Source organism: Chiloscyllium plagiosum, chromosome 28 (genome assembly GCF_004010195.1).
Source record: "Chiloscyllium plagiosum isolate BGI_BamShark_2017 chromosome 28, ASM401019v2, whole genome shotgun sequence".
Lineage (NCBI taxonomy): Eukaryota > Metazoa > Chordata > Chondrichthyes > Orectolobiformes > Hemiscylliidae > Chiloscyllium > Chiloscyllium plagiosum.
The window spans coordinates 2,365,752-2,383,169 of NC_057737.1; the positions used below are offsets into that span (position 1 = coordinate 2,365,752).

Here is a 17,418-nt window from a genome sequence, read left to right on the forward strand (position 1 = left end):
GGGTAAATGTAGGGGTATGGGTGGGTTTCGCTTTGGCGGGTCGGTGTGGACTTGTTGGGCCGAAGGGCCTGTTTCCACACTGTAATCTAATCTAATCTAATAAATAATAGTAATGGGCACTGGGTTTGGAGTAGTGAATCCTATATAAGATAGGTACTTGCTAAACTCTGGGTGCCCTATTCCAGGCACCACACTTGCAAGCGTATAATAAACAAACTGATTGCTTCAGATCTTATCTCGGACTGAAATTATTGAAGTGAGTGAGCTGTTTCTCACATCCACGTGCTTCAGTTTCCTCCCACAGTCCAAAAATGCGCAGGTTAGGTGAATTGGCCAGGCTAAATTGCCCGTAGTGTTGGGTGAAGGGGTAAGTGTAGGGGAATGAGTCTGGGTTTGGGTGAGTTGCTCTTCGGAGGGTCAGTGTGGACTTGTTAGGACGAAGGGCCTGTTTCCACACTGTAAGTAATCTAATGTACAAACTCCACACAGATAGTAGTCCAAAGATGGCAGTTTCCTTCCTCAAGGACATTAGTGAACCAACAGTGATTAACATTATCGTGATGTTTTAAAATTTAATTCAAACCCACCAAGTGCCAAAGCAAGAGTCAGACCCAGGTTCCCAGGACATTACCTGGGTCTCTGGATTTATTACCGCTGGGTAATAGCACAAGGCCTTCTCGTCCTCCCAAGGCAGCAGGTTAAGGGACGGTTCTGTCTGAGACAGTCCGTGGGTTGGTTTATGGGTGTGTATGTCTTGTCCATCTTCCCCGCAGCGGCTCTGGGCGGAGTTTGGGGCCGGTCACGTATCTCTGCGGCATCACAATCGCTTTATGAAGCCAGGGGCGGAGCGCGGAAAACCGCATTCAGGGCTAATCTGGCTGGCGGCACGGAGCAGAACCGGAGTTGGAGTGAGAGAAGACCGTAGCCGTGTTGGTGAGAAACAGATTGAAGTGGCGGCCAGAGGCGAAGCCGGGTTAGGGGGGTTTCTCACTGAGTTGATGTAGAATTAATTCCCGGTAGTAGACCCCGGTGGTTCACTCCAGAGTGGTTTCAATGAAATTTTAAATTATTGTTCAAATTATTTTTGTTTAGCGAGGGGATCATTGTAAAATTGTTTACTTTGGCGGGTCGTGGGGTTTTTGATGCTTCGGTTTAATGTAATAGTTATTTTTCTATTTTGTGAATTTTGACTGGAAAGATGAACCAGGCGGCCACTTGAACGCAGCGACAGACTCAGCCCGCCTAACGTCGCCTCCCGCAGTGAGGCCTCTCTCTGTACCTGGCGACCTTACCCCAACTGGGTTATTAGAAACGAGCAAAGCGCTTGATGCACAAGAAACACATCTTTAATCAGCGCAGGTTCCTTTCCTCTAGGACCTCCGAATTCTGAGGAACACATTGAGTACAGAATGCAAGCTCCGTTTGAAGGGCAAATACGGGCAAGATGTGCCGAACAGCCTCTTTCTGAACCTTGCAGTAAAGCTTCCTCTACACTGTCCCCATCAAACACTCCCAGGACAGGGACAGCACAGGGTTAGATACAGAGTAAAGCTATCTCTACCCTCTACATTATCCCCATCAAACACTCCCAGAACAGGTAAAGTTCAGGGTCAGTCATCTACTAAGGTGACTTGAGTAAGTTGTATTACTTTCCCAGGAAATAGTGAGGACTGCAGATAGTAGAGAGTTAGAATCGGTAAAGTGTGGTGCTGGAAATGGCACAGCAGGTTAGGCAGCATCTGAGGAGCGAGAGAGTCGACGTTTCCGACATAACCCTTCATCAATTACGGGGTGCCCATTTACTACCCCAGACAGGTCAATATCCCATGCTGTGTGGCCTCCCTGAGAATAATGTGACTAGATTGAGGATATGTTGCATGAGCTTCAGACTTTTTTTTTCAAAGGTACTCGGTTTAAGGAGCGTAAACGTGAGCTTTTTAATACTTATTTCTGTATTGCATGTGAAGCCCTGTGCACAAATCTAACGCGCATTACTCAGTTACATCTCTTTCCCCATGCTTTCTGGTGTACGTGAGATACATGTTCCAAGCACCCCAGGTTATTACTAATTTCACTCCATGACCTTGAGAATCAGTGAGGAGGACATTGGCTACAGTTACGCCACATGTGATCACTTGCAGCATCGGAACCACACGGATGTCTGCAGTTGCAGAGATCAGGGAGGGTGAAGCCAGATTCGGGTAGATGATGCCTTTTGAATCTAATGTGTTTATCACTGAATTCTTGGTAAGAGAGACTAGTTTTGAGGCAGTGTTCGGTTAGTTATGATGCAGTACTGTGAAACATGTGTTGGAAAGAGACTATTGCAGGCTGTCTGACCTGCCCAGATTTGACCAAATGCTGTACAATATTACTGATTGTTTAGCTGCCAAATGTCTATATTGTGAAGTTGTCAGTTTGATCAGACTGACTAGCATGGATAACCATTCTGCTTGCTCACTACCCAATTTAAAAGCATTTATTATGTTTGATGTATCCAAAGCTATCTTGTAGATGTTATTCTGAAACTATTCTAGCATTTTACATTATCTGTACACAGTGTAATCTTAAATACCTCAGTAGCTTGGTTATTTATGCTGTAGTAAGGTAACAAGTGGAGGCCATTTAGCTCAGTGGCCAGATGGCTACTGTGTGGTTCAGAATCATGTTAAGATTTCAGGTTCAATTCCTGTTCCAGCTGCAGTGGGTTTGGGACTTGTCTCCTTGACCTGACCCTGAGCATGGAACACACTGCCAGAAAAAACAGGTCACGGAGGATAAGCTCTGGTGTTGGGAACCGTCTTTAAAGAGCACACTGTGCCTTTGGGTAATGTCCATTTGGAACATGGTGGGAACACAGTCCTGAGATTAGATTCTGCTGCTGTGTGTGTCGGAGGAGGGGAAAGAAAGACCTTGAGTTTCCATCTGTCTTCTTGATTAAAATAACCTAAAGAAAAGAGAGGAATGGGTTTTTTCTTCGTTTCTCTCTCTTGTTCTTATTCTTATTTCCCCTCCACACTACTGCTTAACTGTGGTAGTGTTTATTTTTCCCCTGCACCCTTGTCGTGTGTGTGCAGGTGTAAGACAGTGAAGAACAAGTGTGGAAATCTTTATTTATATTACACCACCAGGAAGAAAGGAAATACTCGAGTGGCCAATGACAAGTAGTGTCCTTCTCAACAAAGGGCAATGCTGTGTGATCAAAAAGTGAAGGGAAGGGCAGGGATTAAATCAAAATAGAGTTGGAGGGGGAATAAAACACTCCATCCCATGTGGTGCTGAGGAATGGATTCTTTCTTTTTTCCTGGCTAATTGTATCTCAACTAGCTGGTACTTCAGATTATCTGGTCAATTGTTATACCACTGACTGGGATCTTTTGCTGTCTCCTACATTACAAGTGACAACCTTTCAAAACTAACTAATTGGTTATAAAGTTCTTTAGGATCTCTTGAGATTTTCAAGTGTGCTGTGTAATTACAAATCTATTATTTATACATCCTATAATATTTATTTTAAATTTCACATCAGATTTATAATCTTTACTCCATTTCTTTGTTAGACCCATTGTCCCAACCTACAGTATTTTCATCTGCTATACCGTTTCCTTTCCTTTTCTTGGGCTTAAATTAGTTGACTTAGCTCATACTTCCAATCACTTAGGTAAATACCTCCAGAGCAGCTGATTTTTTTTTTTCCCCATGTGGGTTCTTGGGCTTGGTGGGCACTTTGCAGTAGGAAGAAGTGGGTTCTGCAGATGCTGGAGATTAGTCAAGATTAGAGTGGTGCTGGAAAAGCACAGCAGGTCAAGCAGCATCTGAGGAGCAGGAAAATCGATGTTTTGGGCAAAAGCCCTTCATCAAGTTGCAGTGTGCTGAAACAGCTGCATTTACAAATGACCTTTCACTCCTCTGATTTACTCAGAAACTGTCTCTTCAGCCCTTGATTTTGTTCTTCCCCTCCTCCTATACCTTCTCACTGCATTACAAGATGGCTTTCTTCAAATTTATAAAGTGTTGTTTTAAGAGTGTACTGTGTAACACGAGGGTGGAATGATGGTGTGTGCAATTTGAAGAAATTACTTGAGGGAATGTTGCTAGAATTTCTTTCTGGTGCTGGTGGAAACTGATGTCTGATCTAAAGCCTCAACGTTAGCTTGCTTTTTCTCCATGGATGCTGCTTGACCCAGTGTGATCTCCAGCATTTCGTTTCCAGCCTACTAATACTCACTGTGTTTTGACCTGTACTTTAGCTACTGTTGGGCATAAGGAGGCAAAGGCCAATATATCTTAGCAACGTGCCTTTTGGAGAAGGGGAAAATTGGGATTAAAGTTGTGTAATTTGTCCCTGTGTATTTTGTGTTTCTCTTCACTTAAAGTTTCTACCCGGTCCTAGCACTGAATTCCCATCCTTTTATCAAGTTTTGTTTCTCATCTGCTCTCACTGACCTCTCCAGGTTCACCTTCAGTAGGGAGGTGGTGACCTCGGGGTACTGTTGTTTGATCATTAGTCAAGACGTACGGGTAATATCCCAGGTTTGAACCTCATGATGGCAGATGGTGGAATTTGAATTCGATTTTAAACAAAAATGTAGATGTAACCATCTAATGATAATGAAACTACTGTCAATTGTCAGGAGAAACCCATCTGGTTCACTGTTGTCCTTACCTGGCCTAATCTAAATAAGATTCCAAACCCACAGCAATGGGGTCGACTCTCAGTAAGCTTCCAGCCAATGAGAATGGGCAATAAAGTGCTGATCTAGTGAGTGATGCCCACATCCCATGAAGGAGTTTAAAAGTAAACGTGTCCTTGAGAAAACAATTACTTCTATTTATGTAGCACTATAAGGTCCTTTTTTAAATAGGGGCATTACTAAACAATATTTTGACATTCGGGCAAGGGAGAGATATAGGGCTATATAAAACTAAAACAAAGATAATGGTTTTAATAGGAAATACAGGTACAGAGACATTGGGAGGGAATTATGCAGTTTTTGCTGGGCAATCTGTCAAAGGATAGAGTGGGGAGTATGGGTATCTTAGACAGTTTCAGGAGTGAACAAAGTTAGGGATTGGGAGAAGATGAGACCAATGGAGGAATTTGAGTACACAGATGAGACTTGAAATCATCACTTACATCAACAAATGCAGGTTGGTGGGTGCATGGGACTTCATTTAAGTTGGTACACGGGCAGCTGAATCTTGCAGAATTTCGAGCATAGAAGGGAGGAAGTATGAGCCTGACCAGAAGTACTTTAATCAGTATTAGGGATAACAATGGCATTTAATAAGGATTTCAGCAGTAAATGAGCAGAGGTAGAGAAGGGTGATATTATTATGTAGAAGCAGGCAGTCCTAACAAGGGTGCAGATATGTCAATAGACCCCCCCTGAAGGTTGCTTCAAACTGTTAGTAGCAACTTGCCTTTTGTTCTTAATATCACATTCCCACTGCATTGCTGATCACTGACCTCTCCTTTTTGGCTCCCATCTTAACTAATATTGTTAACTAATTTGGTACTGTAATGCCCAAGTGTAATTATCCCAACTGCAAAATCTACTTTGACCTTTACCTGTCTGAAGTCCTTGAATGTGTTGTCATCTTTGCCTACAGCAATCCCATCTTGTGTCTGAATCCACCTAATTTGATTTCTGCCCCATCACAGTACCAACACTGACCTCATCAAAGTAACATTACAGTGGCTACAGAAAATTAGCCCAACTTGACCTCTCTGAAGCCTCAGACCTCTTAAGATACTTATACTCCCCCAGTCCATCCTTTACAGCATCCTTCCATTGTCTAGGTAAAAGCTATGTAATTCCCTCACTAAATCTATCTTTAGTGGTAAACTACATAACTCTTCACCATTGTTTTGCTGGGTGTGATGCACTTACTCGATTCCATTCTTATCTATTCATTTTTACAGTCAGAGAATTGTCTCTGATAGCCTTCCTGTCTGCTCCCACCCAATTCTTCAGGAATCCACTGAAACTGCTTTTTGGTGTCCTATTACATTCCATCCATATGTTACCTCTTGTTATGCCTCACTGGGTCAGCAGGTAGGAAATCAAGCCCTTCTAGTCCCAGAGTCCTTACAATAATTAACAATTTTTATAAAAGTAGGGAGCACTTCCAAACTAGTCTGATTTTCAGACCCAGTTTGATAGAAAACATAAGCCAGGTTGTGTAATTAATCAGAATTTCATTTATTCCAAATGAATAGACTCTAGCTACACAAACAATTACACATTGTAGGAGTGCAGAGAGGTTCACTCGGCTGATTCCAAAGTTTTGGTTTGGCTTATGAGGAGAGATTGAGTAGGCTGAGACTATATTCATTGCAATTTAGAAGAGTGAGAGGGAATCTTATAGAAACATAAATTTATGAAGGGGATGGATAAGAGAAGCAGGGAGGTTGTTCCCACTGATGGGTGAAACAATAACGGGGGCAGAGCCTCAAAATAAGGGGGAGCAGATTTAGGACTGGGTTGAGGAGGATCTTTTTCACCCAAAGGATTGTGAATCTGGAATTCCCTGTCTAGTGAAGTAGTTGAGGCTATCTCATTAAATGTTTTTAAGGCAAAGATTTTTGAACAATAAAGAAATTAATGGTTATGGTGAGTGGGTGGGTAAATGGAGCTGAGTCCACGAAAAGATCAGCCCTGATCTTGTTTAATGGCGGAGGAGGCTCGATGTGCCAGATGACCTATTCCTGCTCCTAGTTCTTATATTCTTGTGAAAGTCAGCATACAACTCTACAGGCTATCCCTGGGTTGTGAATGGGTTCTCTTCTGGAATCCATTTGTAAGCCGACTCCTACATAAGTTGGAACACCTTGCAGGACAATATAAAAGAGCTGTTCCTAAGTACAATAAACATTGTACGTCAGATCTTTAAAATGACATCCCTGTATGAGGTTGTGTTTGTAAATTTGATTGCTTCCTGTACTAAAAACTCTAACTCCCCTTTATAAATGTCCCCTCTATGCATACACCCAGAAATAATGATCATTGGTGTTGTGAAAACTGGGACATCTGTTTACAGGCCTGCTGAGGTGGGTCTTCGTCATTGTACCCCGGATGCTTTCACTGGTTTTCAGAGGCATTGGGGTAGATGATTCAAAATGTTACAGCCTACAGCGACCACTGACAGAAAGATAAACTGTTTTTCTTCAGGTTTAAAGTAGTGCTTACTGCAGAGAACAAGAGAGCTCCTTAATTGGTGGTGGTGGTGGTGTTAGGAACAAATGGAACAGGGAATAAGAGTTTTCAGAGCAAAAAGTAAAGGGGGATGCTCATGGTAGTACAAGAGAGATTTAGATTTTATTAAAGCACTAATGGTAGAAAATAGGTGAGCTTTGCTCAGAGCAGTCCCAAACAGAGAAGTCACTGGGGAGATGTAATTAAAGTGGGAGACAGAGTTCGTGGTGATTTTGTATTCAAAATGTTAACCATTTTTCATGACAGATGATGCATTCCTTCAGCCTTTGTTATTATAGAGTCATAGAAATGTACAGCCATGGAAACAGACCCTTCGGTCCAACTTGTCCACACTGACCAGATATCCCAACCCAATCTAGTCCCACCTGCCAGCACCCAGCCCATATCCCTCCTAACCCTTCCTATTCATATACCCATCCAAATGCCTTTTAAATGCTGTAATTGTACCAGCCTCCACCACTTCCTCTGGCAGCTCATTCCATACACACACCACTCTGTGTGGAAAAAGTTGCTCCTCAGGTCCCTTTTATATCTTTCCCCTCTCACCTTAAACCTGTGCCCTCTAGTTCTGGATTCCCCCACCCCAGGGAAAAGACCTTGTCTATTTATCCTACCCATGCCCCTCATGATTTTATAAACCTCTATAAGGTCACCTCTCAGTCTCCAATCTCGAGGGAAAACAGTCCCAACCTATTCAACCTCTCTCTTATAGCTCAAACCCTCCAACCCTGGCAACATCCTTGTAAATCTTTTCTGAACCCTTTCAAGTTTCACAACATCCTTCCAATAGGAAGAAGACTAGGATTGCACACAATATTCCAACAGTGGCCTAACTTAATGTCCCATATGGCCGCAACATGACCTCCCAACTCCCATACTCTGTGCTCTTCCCAATAAAGGAAAGCATTTCAAACGTCGTCTTCACTATTCTACCGACCTGCAACTGCACTTTCAAGGAACTATGAACCTGCACTCCAAGGTCTTTGTTCAGCAACATTTCCCAGGACATTACCAATAAGTGTATAAGTCCTGCTCTGATTTGCTTTCCCAAAGTGCAGCACCTCACATTTATCTAAATTAAAATCCATCTGCCACTCCTAAGCCCATTGGCCCATCTGATCAAGATCCCATTGGACTCTGAGGTAACTTTCGCTGTCTACCAGACCTCCAATTTTGGTGTCATCTGAAAACTTACTAAATTATACTTCCTATGTTCACATTCAAATCATTTCTATAAATGACAAAAAGCAATGGACCCAGCACCAATTCTTGTGGCACACTAACAGTCACAGGCTTTCAGTCTAAAGAGCAATCCTCCTCCACCACCACCCTCTGACTCCTCCCTTCAAGCCAGTTTTGTATCCAAATGGCTAGTTCTCCCTGAATTCCATGAGATCTAACCTTGCTAACTAGTCTCGCATGGGGAACTTTGTCAAACACCTTACTGAAGTCCATATAGATCACGTCCACTGCTCTGCCCTCATCAATCCTCTTTGTTACTTCCTCAAAAAACTCAATCAGGTTTTGAGACATGATTTCCCACGCACAAAGCCATGTTAATTATCCTTAATCAGTCCTTGCATTTCCAAATAGATTTACATCCTCTCCCTCAGGATTCCCTCCAACAACTTGTTGACCACTGACGTCAGGCTCACCAGTCTATAGTTCCCTGGCTTTTCCTTACCACCCTTCTTAAATACTGGCACCACGTTTGCCAACCTCCAGTCTCCCGGCACCTCACCTGTGACTATCAATGATACAAAAATCTCAGCAAGGGGTCCAGCAATTACTTCTCTAGCTTCCCACAGAGTTCTCGGGTACACCTGATCAGGTCCTGGGGAATTATCCACTTTTATGCATTAAACATAGAACAATACAGTGCAAAACATCAGATCTTCAGCATCTGCAATACTTTTAGTTTTGTATTTGACCCAAGTAGACCCCTTTCTTTCTTTCCCACACCAACTTTTACAATTACTTTGACTTTTTATGTTCTGTGATTCTGCTTTCCCCCCCCCCCCCCAAGAGGCTGGGGTCATTTCGTTCATTTTTTTCCTCTCTGTTTGAGAAGCTAAGAGCTGTACTATAAAAGGATTTGGCTGATTGAGATCAGCACAGCTTTACACTTCACCTCCTCAGTAAATGCAAAAGAATGCGAGGATCAGTGGCAAACTTGTTTTGCAGGAAAAAAAGGGTAAAGTTTCTGCATGTGTTTATGCTGGTTACCTTTGAAAATGGATGATCCTTGAGTAGTGAGGGGAAATTTCAGTGCACAAAGCAATGTTTCAGTCTTTGCCAGCAGCACTATGGTGAATGGGAGGGTGAAGGGAACAGAGGACATTAAATTTAAATGCGTCTAATGAATGCAAGAGAAAATCCTATTGTCTAGGTGCTGTGAAAACAGCAATGAACCATTGAGCCCCACAGCCAAGATGTAACAATTCCAAACTTAATTTTAAGAAATGACAGCCTCACGGTCCTTGTATTCACTTAATTTAAGCTGAGACAAAGTTTTGTGCTTACAGATTTTACAGAATGCTAAGGTACAGGGGAAGAAGTTAAATTTGCTTAATTTTCTTTGTAAAAAAGTTAACCTCACTTTGTATCCTGAGGATGGTGACTCGATATTGGATTACAGTGCCATTGGCCCTCTGCTTTGTCTTCGAACCAGACAGGCAATACTTATAAAAAGAACTGAAAACTGCTCAGACAGATTTGTTGAAATTACAAATCACCAATCGGAGTGTATTATTAAAATTTATCAAAGGTATTAAGGGATATGGGCCCAAGGCAGGTATGTGGAAGTGGGTCGTAGATCAGCCATGATCTAATTGAATGGTACATAGGCTTGAGTGGCTGAATGGCCTCCTTCTGTTCCTATGTGTACAACATATCAACAAGCAACAAGAGGAGGCCACTCAAACCTTAGCCTGTTCAGTCATTCAATAAAATCACGGCTGATCTGATTGGAATGTCAACTTTATATTCCTGCATAGCTCCAATAATCTCTCATCTCCTTGGTAAACAACAATTGCCTTCCTCTGCCTTTTATAAAATATTTAAAGATTCTGTATTCTGCGCCTTTGAAGGGAATTCCAAAGACATATGACCCTTTTTAAAGAGGAAAAAAGGTTTCCTCATCTGTCCTAAATTAGCAATCTATTATTTTTAAACTGTGACCCCTTGGTCTGTATTGTCCCACCAAAGAAAATTTCTTTCACCAATTGCAGATGCTGCAGATCTGAAACAATAACAGAAATTACTTGAGAAACTCAGCAAGAAAGTGAAGTTGCAGGTGGATAGGATAGTGAAGAAGGCATTTTGTAAGCTTGCCTTCACTGGTCAGTGCATTGAGTATAGGAGTTAGGAGGTCATGTTGTGGCTGTACAGGTCATTGGTTAGGCCAGTTTTGGAATACTGAATGAAATTCTGGTCTCCCTGCTATAGGAAGGATGTTATGAAACTTGAAAGGGTTCAGAAATTATTTACAAGGATGTTGCTGGGATTGGCTTGTTTCAGCTATGGGGAGAGGCTGAGGCTATTTTTTTTCTGGAGTGTCAGAGACTGAGGGGTGACCTTACAGAGACTTCTAAAATCATGAGTGGCATGGATAGGGTGAATAGTCAAGGTCATTTCCATGGGCTGGGAAAGTCAAAAACTCCAGAGCATAAGTTTAACATGAGAGGAAAAAGATTTTAAAAGGGACCTAAGGGGCAACTTTTTCAAGCAGAGAGTGGTGCGTGTATGGAATGAGCTGCCAGAGGATGTAGTGGAGGCTGGTACAATTGCAACATTTTAAAAGGCATTTGGATGGGTATATGAATAGAAAGGATTTAGAGGGATATGGGCCAAATGCTAGATTCGTTTAGGATATCTGCTCATCTTGGATGAGTTGGATCGAAGGTCTGTTTCCATGCTGTCTAACCATTTGACTCTAAGACTGGCAGTATCTGTGGAGAGAAAGCAGATTAACATTTCAAGTCCAGTGACCTTTCTTCAGAAGTTTAGTCTAGGAAACCCTTTCTGGATTACTTCCAATGCATTGGTATCTTTCTATAAGTATGATGACCATTACGAGACTCTAGTACTATACAATCTGTGCTTTTCCAGTGCCACACTTTTTGACTCTGACTCTCCTGATATCCAGATCTCTCTGCATCTCAGCTCTGCAACCTCTTATCGTTTAGATAATGTGCTTTCATATTCCTCTGCCAAAATAAACAATTGCACATTTTCCCAAATTGTACTCCATTGCCAGATCTTTGCTGATCCCCAATTTTAAGATTCTGTCTTCCACTTTCAAGAACACACTTTTTTAAATAGTATTATTAGATCACCACAATCATCTAAACTAGAGAAAATAATCCAAATTTGTGGAACTAATCCTTTACTTTAAGCCTTTTAAACTATGGTATTCTGGTGAATTTGCATTAACGTCCTTGAAGGCCAATATTCCAGTTCAGAACTTTTGAATAGATACTCAAAGCTTCACATTGTCTTCTTTATTTTAATATTGTAATCCCCTTGAGATAAAAGTTAATGTCCCATTAACCTTTTTGATTCCTATTCACACCTTTGCAAAAAGGTAAACGTTCCAGAAATGTTGCTTAAATTTGTAAGTTTTCATCTGCAATTGAGAATATAAATCAACAGAGTCCTGACCTATTCTTGCCTCACTCCAATATCAGCTGACACATTACATTTAAGTTTGGTTGTCACAAGAACTTAAATGGCACCAATAAATTTAGGGTAGCTTTTGGGAGATTTAAAGTCTTGATTCTTCGTGTGTTCTCTTGGGAAAGACTGAGAATAATGAGATGAAAGAAAGGCCATTCCCATAATCAAATTGGTAAATCAGAGCATATGATTTTCTTTAACATCTTTCTTACAGTTTTGGTCGTACATATTCAATTAGAAGATGACGTACCAATTTCCCGCACTGACCCCTGCCCAGAAGAAGGAGCTGTCTGAAATAGCTTTGAAGATCACCTGCCCTGGTAAGGGTATCCTAGCTGCTGATGAGTCCGTGGGTGAGTGTCTCCTACCTTTATTGGTTTCCTATTTTGTGATTTATTGGTTGCAATGACAGCCATGAGGGCTTGGGAGGGGAATGGGGGTTTGTACAACTCAACTAGACTCTGATTCCCACTTTTTCAGTGATGTGTTAACATTTACTAAAAACTTAACATCGATGAGTACAATAAGCATGCTGTACATTTTATGCAGATCCTATCTTATCAAACAATTGCACAAAGTTAGCTCTGTGCAACTGATGGAAAATAGGGGGAACAAAAATACCCAGATAAAGAAAACCTTTTTGCGACCATTGAAAGGGAAACTGTGTTCAATCCTCCAGGTCAAGCACTCCCAAACCCTCATGGGCATGGCTTCTGACTTTGTAAAATTTATTCTATATCCTGAGAAGATGCCAAATAATTTAATTCTTTGTATTAGTTGGGATACTTTTCCGGGTTAGCCCAAAATAGGAGGACATCGTCAGCGTAGAGAGTAATTTTGTGCTCTCCCATTTCTACTTTTGGCACCACTATTTCAGGGTCCTTCTGAATGGCCTCTGCCAATGGTTCAATCACTGAGGTAAATAACAGCTTCTTCCGATGCTAACATTATCTGATTTAACGCCGTTCGTAAGAACCGCTGCCACCCACCTAACGAGTGTTCTAGGACACCAGAAAGGTACAGCCATTCTACCCGATCAATGCCTTTTCCGCATCCAAGAAGACCACCCAACCCAGAATTAACCTTTGCTGGTATACCTGCACTATACTCAGCACCCTCCTGATGTTATTAGAAGAGCCCTTAATGAATCCCCTGGGTTGTCTTTTATAATAGTGTGCAGTACCTCTTCCAATCTCAGGGCCAGCAGGACTTAAAAGTCTACATTCAGCAACGAGATGGGCCTATAAGAGGCACACTCCTCGGTATTTTCCTTTCTTTAGAATGAGGGAGATATTGGCCTCCCGAAGAGAGGGCGGAGGCAGTATGAGAGATTATACATTCCCAGGATTGGATAGCCAACATGTTGATGAACTCCTTGTAAAATTCACTTGGGAACCCATCTGGGCCCAGTGCTTTGCCACTTTGGAGCTGTCTTAGTGCCTGTTGCACCTCCTGTGTTGTGAGGGGTGCATTTAAAAGGGAGCCTTGCTCTGCGGTTATACCAGGAAGGTCCAAATTCTTGAAAAAGGATTCTATTATTGCCATCCCATCCTTGCAGCCCTCTGACCGGTAAAACTCTGCATAAAATTTCAGAAATATGACATTAATCTTTTTCAACTTGTGGTGGTATCAGTTCTCTCCCTAATGGACAAAATGGCCTGTGGAGCAGTATTCTTCTTAGCCAGATACCTACCTGGCTTATCCCTTTTTTAAAATAACCTTTGATTTGCAAAGGAGACCTCTCTCTCTTTGCCTCCTGAATAAGCACTGAATTCAGAACAGCCAGGTGGGCTGTGACCCTCTGCAGCTTGATCACAGACAGTCTGTCGTAATATGTCGACTCTGCTGCTTTTAGCCTGACCTTGAGCATCCATTGCTGCACACCTCTCTGCCTTTTCCTGGTTGCTGAATATGAGATAATCAAACCCCTTAAGTATGCCTTAGCGGTCTCCCAAAGCACTGACAGATTATTGGCCGTACCCGAATTGATGTCCAGAGGGCACCAGACTCCCTTGTGACGTACTCTATAAATTTACTATCCTCCAAAAGAAATGCATCCATGCACCAGTGTTGGGTCCCTATTCCATTACCCTAAATCTTGACATCTCCACTCTGCCATATGGTCCGGGATAACAATGTTCCCAATCTTGCAGGATAACGCTGAATCCAAACAGACCAAAGCACGTATCAATTCTCGTGTGGAACTTGTGCAGGTTGGAGTAGAAGATAAAATCCCTACCATTAGGGTGGAGTCATCTTCACACATCTACCAACCCCAACTCCCCACACGAGCCCACCAACTGTCTGATTGTGAGGAGATACCCAAAAGACCTTTTGGCATCCTGTCTACCTCGGGGTCCATGAAACAGTTAAAGTCTCCTCCTATGATCATACGGCGCATGCCCAAGAGCCATTAATTTCAAGATTGCATCAATAAAGAATTTAAGGGTGTGCGCTGGGAGACAATGGACATTCAGGATGCAATACTCTTTCCTGCGTATTAAAGCCTTGAGAATGATGAACTGCCTGTATTCATCCTTGATTTGTTATACTGTCTGGAATGGGAAGTTCCTTTGTAGTAGTATGGCCACTCCCCTACTTTTGGAGTTGAAAGAGAAGAATACCTTCCTGCTGCAACTTCAAATGTTCCCTGTCAGTTAAGTGTGTTTCCTGCAGCAAAGCGATGTCAACTCTATCCTTTCTAAGGTTTGAGAGCACCTTCTTTCTTGATTTGGATATGCCAGTGTTGGACTGGGGTGTATAAAGTTAAAAATCAGCCAACACCAGGTTATAGTTGACAATCACCTGATGAAGGAGCAGCGCTCCGAAAGCTAGTGCTTCCAATTAACCCTGTTGGACTATAACCTGGTGTTGGGTGATTTTTTTTTTACCTTTTTTTAATTGGAGAATGGCTCTCTTTCTATATTCCACGAATCACTAGCCATGACAGCATACAACAGCCCGTGGTCCCCCAAGATATTCATGGCGTGTTGAGTGGAAAAAACGCAGAATTTATAAAATCTAAATCTATCCCTACAAATATTACTAACACTAAAAAAACCATTGCGCTTAACTTAACTTAACAAACACATAAGCAACAAATCACTGGAGATTTGTCCCTTCGCCCGTAAGGGGCATTTGTTCCAAACCTTACAGCCATCCTAATTACTTCCAGCTAAGGCTGCGCCCCAGACCCAAGCAATACTAAGGCAAAGAAAACCTATTATTTACACTAATGGGAGTTAACATTGGGCACCCACCCAGTCCCTTCCATACATCGACCCCATTCATCTCCCATAAAAGAAATAACCACCCTTCACCATTGTCCATAACTGCCTTTTTTCTGCCCCTGATCCGGATCACTTACTTCAGAGTCCAAAAACTTCCTCGCTTTTATTGCAGAGTCAAAATTACAAACCGACCTTCCATGATTAAAGCACAATCATGGAGTTAAAGGGTACCTCGAACAGTATTGCATATTCAAGTCTCTCAATTTCATCTTGATTTAGAGCTTTTAGATATAGAATCCCGACAGTGTGGAAACAGGGCCTTTGGCCCAACAAATCCATACCAATCCTCCGAGGAGTAACCCACCCAGACTCATTCCCATACGTTTACCCCAGACTAATACACCTAACCTACACATCCCTGAACACCATGGGCAATTTAGCATGGCCATTTCACTTAACCTGTACATCTTTGGATTGTGGGAGAAATCCGGAGCACCCGGAGGAAACCCACGCAGACACTGGGAGAATGTGCAAACTCCACACAGACAGTCGCCTGAGGCAGGAATATAACCTGAGGCAACAGTGCTAGCCACTGAGTCACCGTGCTGCCCCAATGGTGAGCCAGTGTTGGATTGGGGTGAACAAAGTTTAAAAACTACACAACACCAGGTTATAGTCCAACCGGTTTATTTGGAAGCACTAGCTTGCAGAGTGCTGCTCCTTCATCAGTTGGTTGTGATGTATAAAATCGTCAGAGAGACAATTTAAAGAAAAAGTTTACAGTGTAGTGTAACTGAAATTATATATTGAAAAAGACCTGGATTGTTTGTTAGTGCTTCCAAATAAATCTGTTGGACTATAACCTGGTGTTGTGTGATTTCTAACAATTTCTTCTTGACTTCATCAAAGGATTTCCTCTTCTTGATTACAGCCCCAGAGAAGTCTTGTAAAAACATCACATTTGACCCTTTGTACTGCAGGGCCTGTGAATCTCTTTCCAGTCTTCTGGAAGCTTCCATTATCAGCTGCTTCTCTTTATAACACTGCAGTTGCGCTAGGACCAGGCGGGTGCACTGATCCGATCCGGATCTGCGCATCGCGGTCCGGTAGGTCTGCTCCACATTCACCCGGCCCGACTTGACCTCGAGCCCCAGGAGCTGAGGGAGCCACTGTTCCAGGAAGGTAACCAGACCCTTACCTTCCTCATGCTCTGGGAGTCCAACAATCCGTAAGTTCTTCCTTTGACCTCGATTTTCGATGTTGTCAACATGATCCAAAAGAGCCCGAACCTGGTTTTCCAGTGTTTGGATCTGTCCCTCTGAATTCTCTGCCGCGGTCTCTGATGCAGCGGTCCTTTGTTTGGCTGAAAACTGAAATATTCAGCTAAAAACTGAATATCTTATTGACTTAAGGTTTGAAATGTAAAAAAACATTGGCAAGGGAATTGTAAATTTGCAGAAGATTACATTCAATAGGGGCTATGTTGATCTGCTTGTAATCAGGCAACTTAGTGCATGGATGATGGACCATAGAGGTAAAACATGACTGCAGATGCTGGAAACCAGATTCTGTATTAGTGGTGCTGGAAAAGCACAGCAGTTCAGGCAGTATCCGAGGAGCAGGAAAATCGACGTTTCGGGCAAAAGCCCTTTATCAGGAATAGAGACAGAGTGCCTGAAGGGTGGAGAGATAAATGAGAGGAGGGTGGGGGTGAGGAGAAAGTAGCATAGGTGAGTGGAGGTGGGAATGAAGGTGATAGGTGATAGGTCATGGAGGAGGATGGAGTGGATAGGTGGAAAGGAAGATAGGCAGGTAGGACAAGTCATGGGGATGGTGCTGAGCTGGAAGTTTGGAACTGGGGTGAGGTGGGGGAAGGGGAAATGAGGAAACTGGTGAAATCCACATTGATGCCCTCGGGTTGAAGTGTTCCGAGGCGCAAGATGAGGCATTCTTCCTCCAGGTGGTGAGGGAGTGGCAGTGAAGGAGGCCCAGGACCTCCATGTCCTCGGCTTGAGTGGGAGGGGGAGTTGAAATGTTGGACCACAGGGCGGTGTGGTTGATTGGTGCGGGTGTCCCAGAGATTTCCCGAAAGCGCTCTGCTCGGAGGCATCCAGTCTCCCCAGTGTAGAGGAGCAACGTATAGAATAAATGATATTGGTGGATGTGCAGGTAAAACTTTGGATGTTGAAGGCTCCTTTGGGGCCTTGGATGGAGATGAGGGAGGAGGTGCGGGTGCAGGTTTTGCAATTCCTGCGGTGGCAGGGGAAGGTGCCAGGACGGGAGGGTGGGTT

The 17,418-nt window shown here is 42.8% G+C and overlaps 1 protein-coding gene across 1 annotated transcript in view; it reads left to right on the forward strand.

The window, feature by feature from the left end:
• The first annotated feature begins 825 nt into the window (after positions 1-825).
• The window catches only part of LOC122563882 (fructose-bisphosphate aldolase C-like), a 42,234-nt gene continuing 25,641 nt past the window's right edge, over positions 826-17,418 (forward strand). The window contains exons 1-2 of the mRNA XM_043718087.1: positions 826-933; positions 12,112-12,250. Of these exons, the coding sequence (XP_043574022.1) occupies positions 12,139-12,250 (112 nt within the window). The 5' untranslated portion in view covers positions 826-933; positions 12,112-12,138. The remainder of the gene's footprint in view (positions 934-12,111; positions 12,251-17,418) is intronic.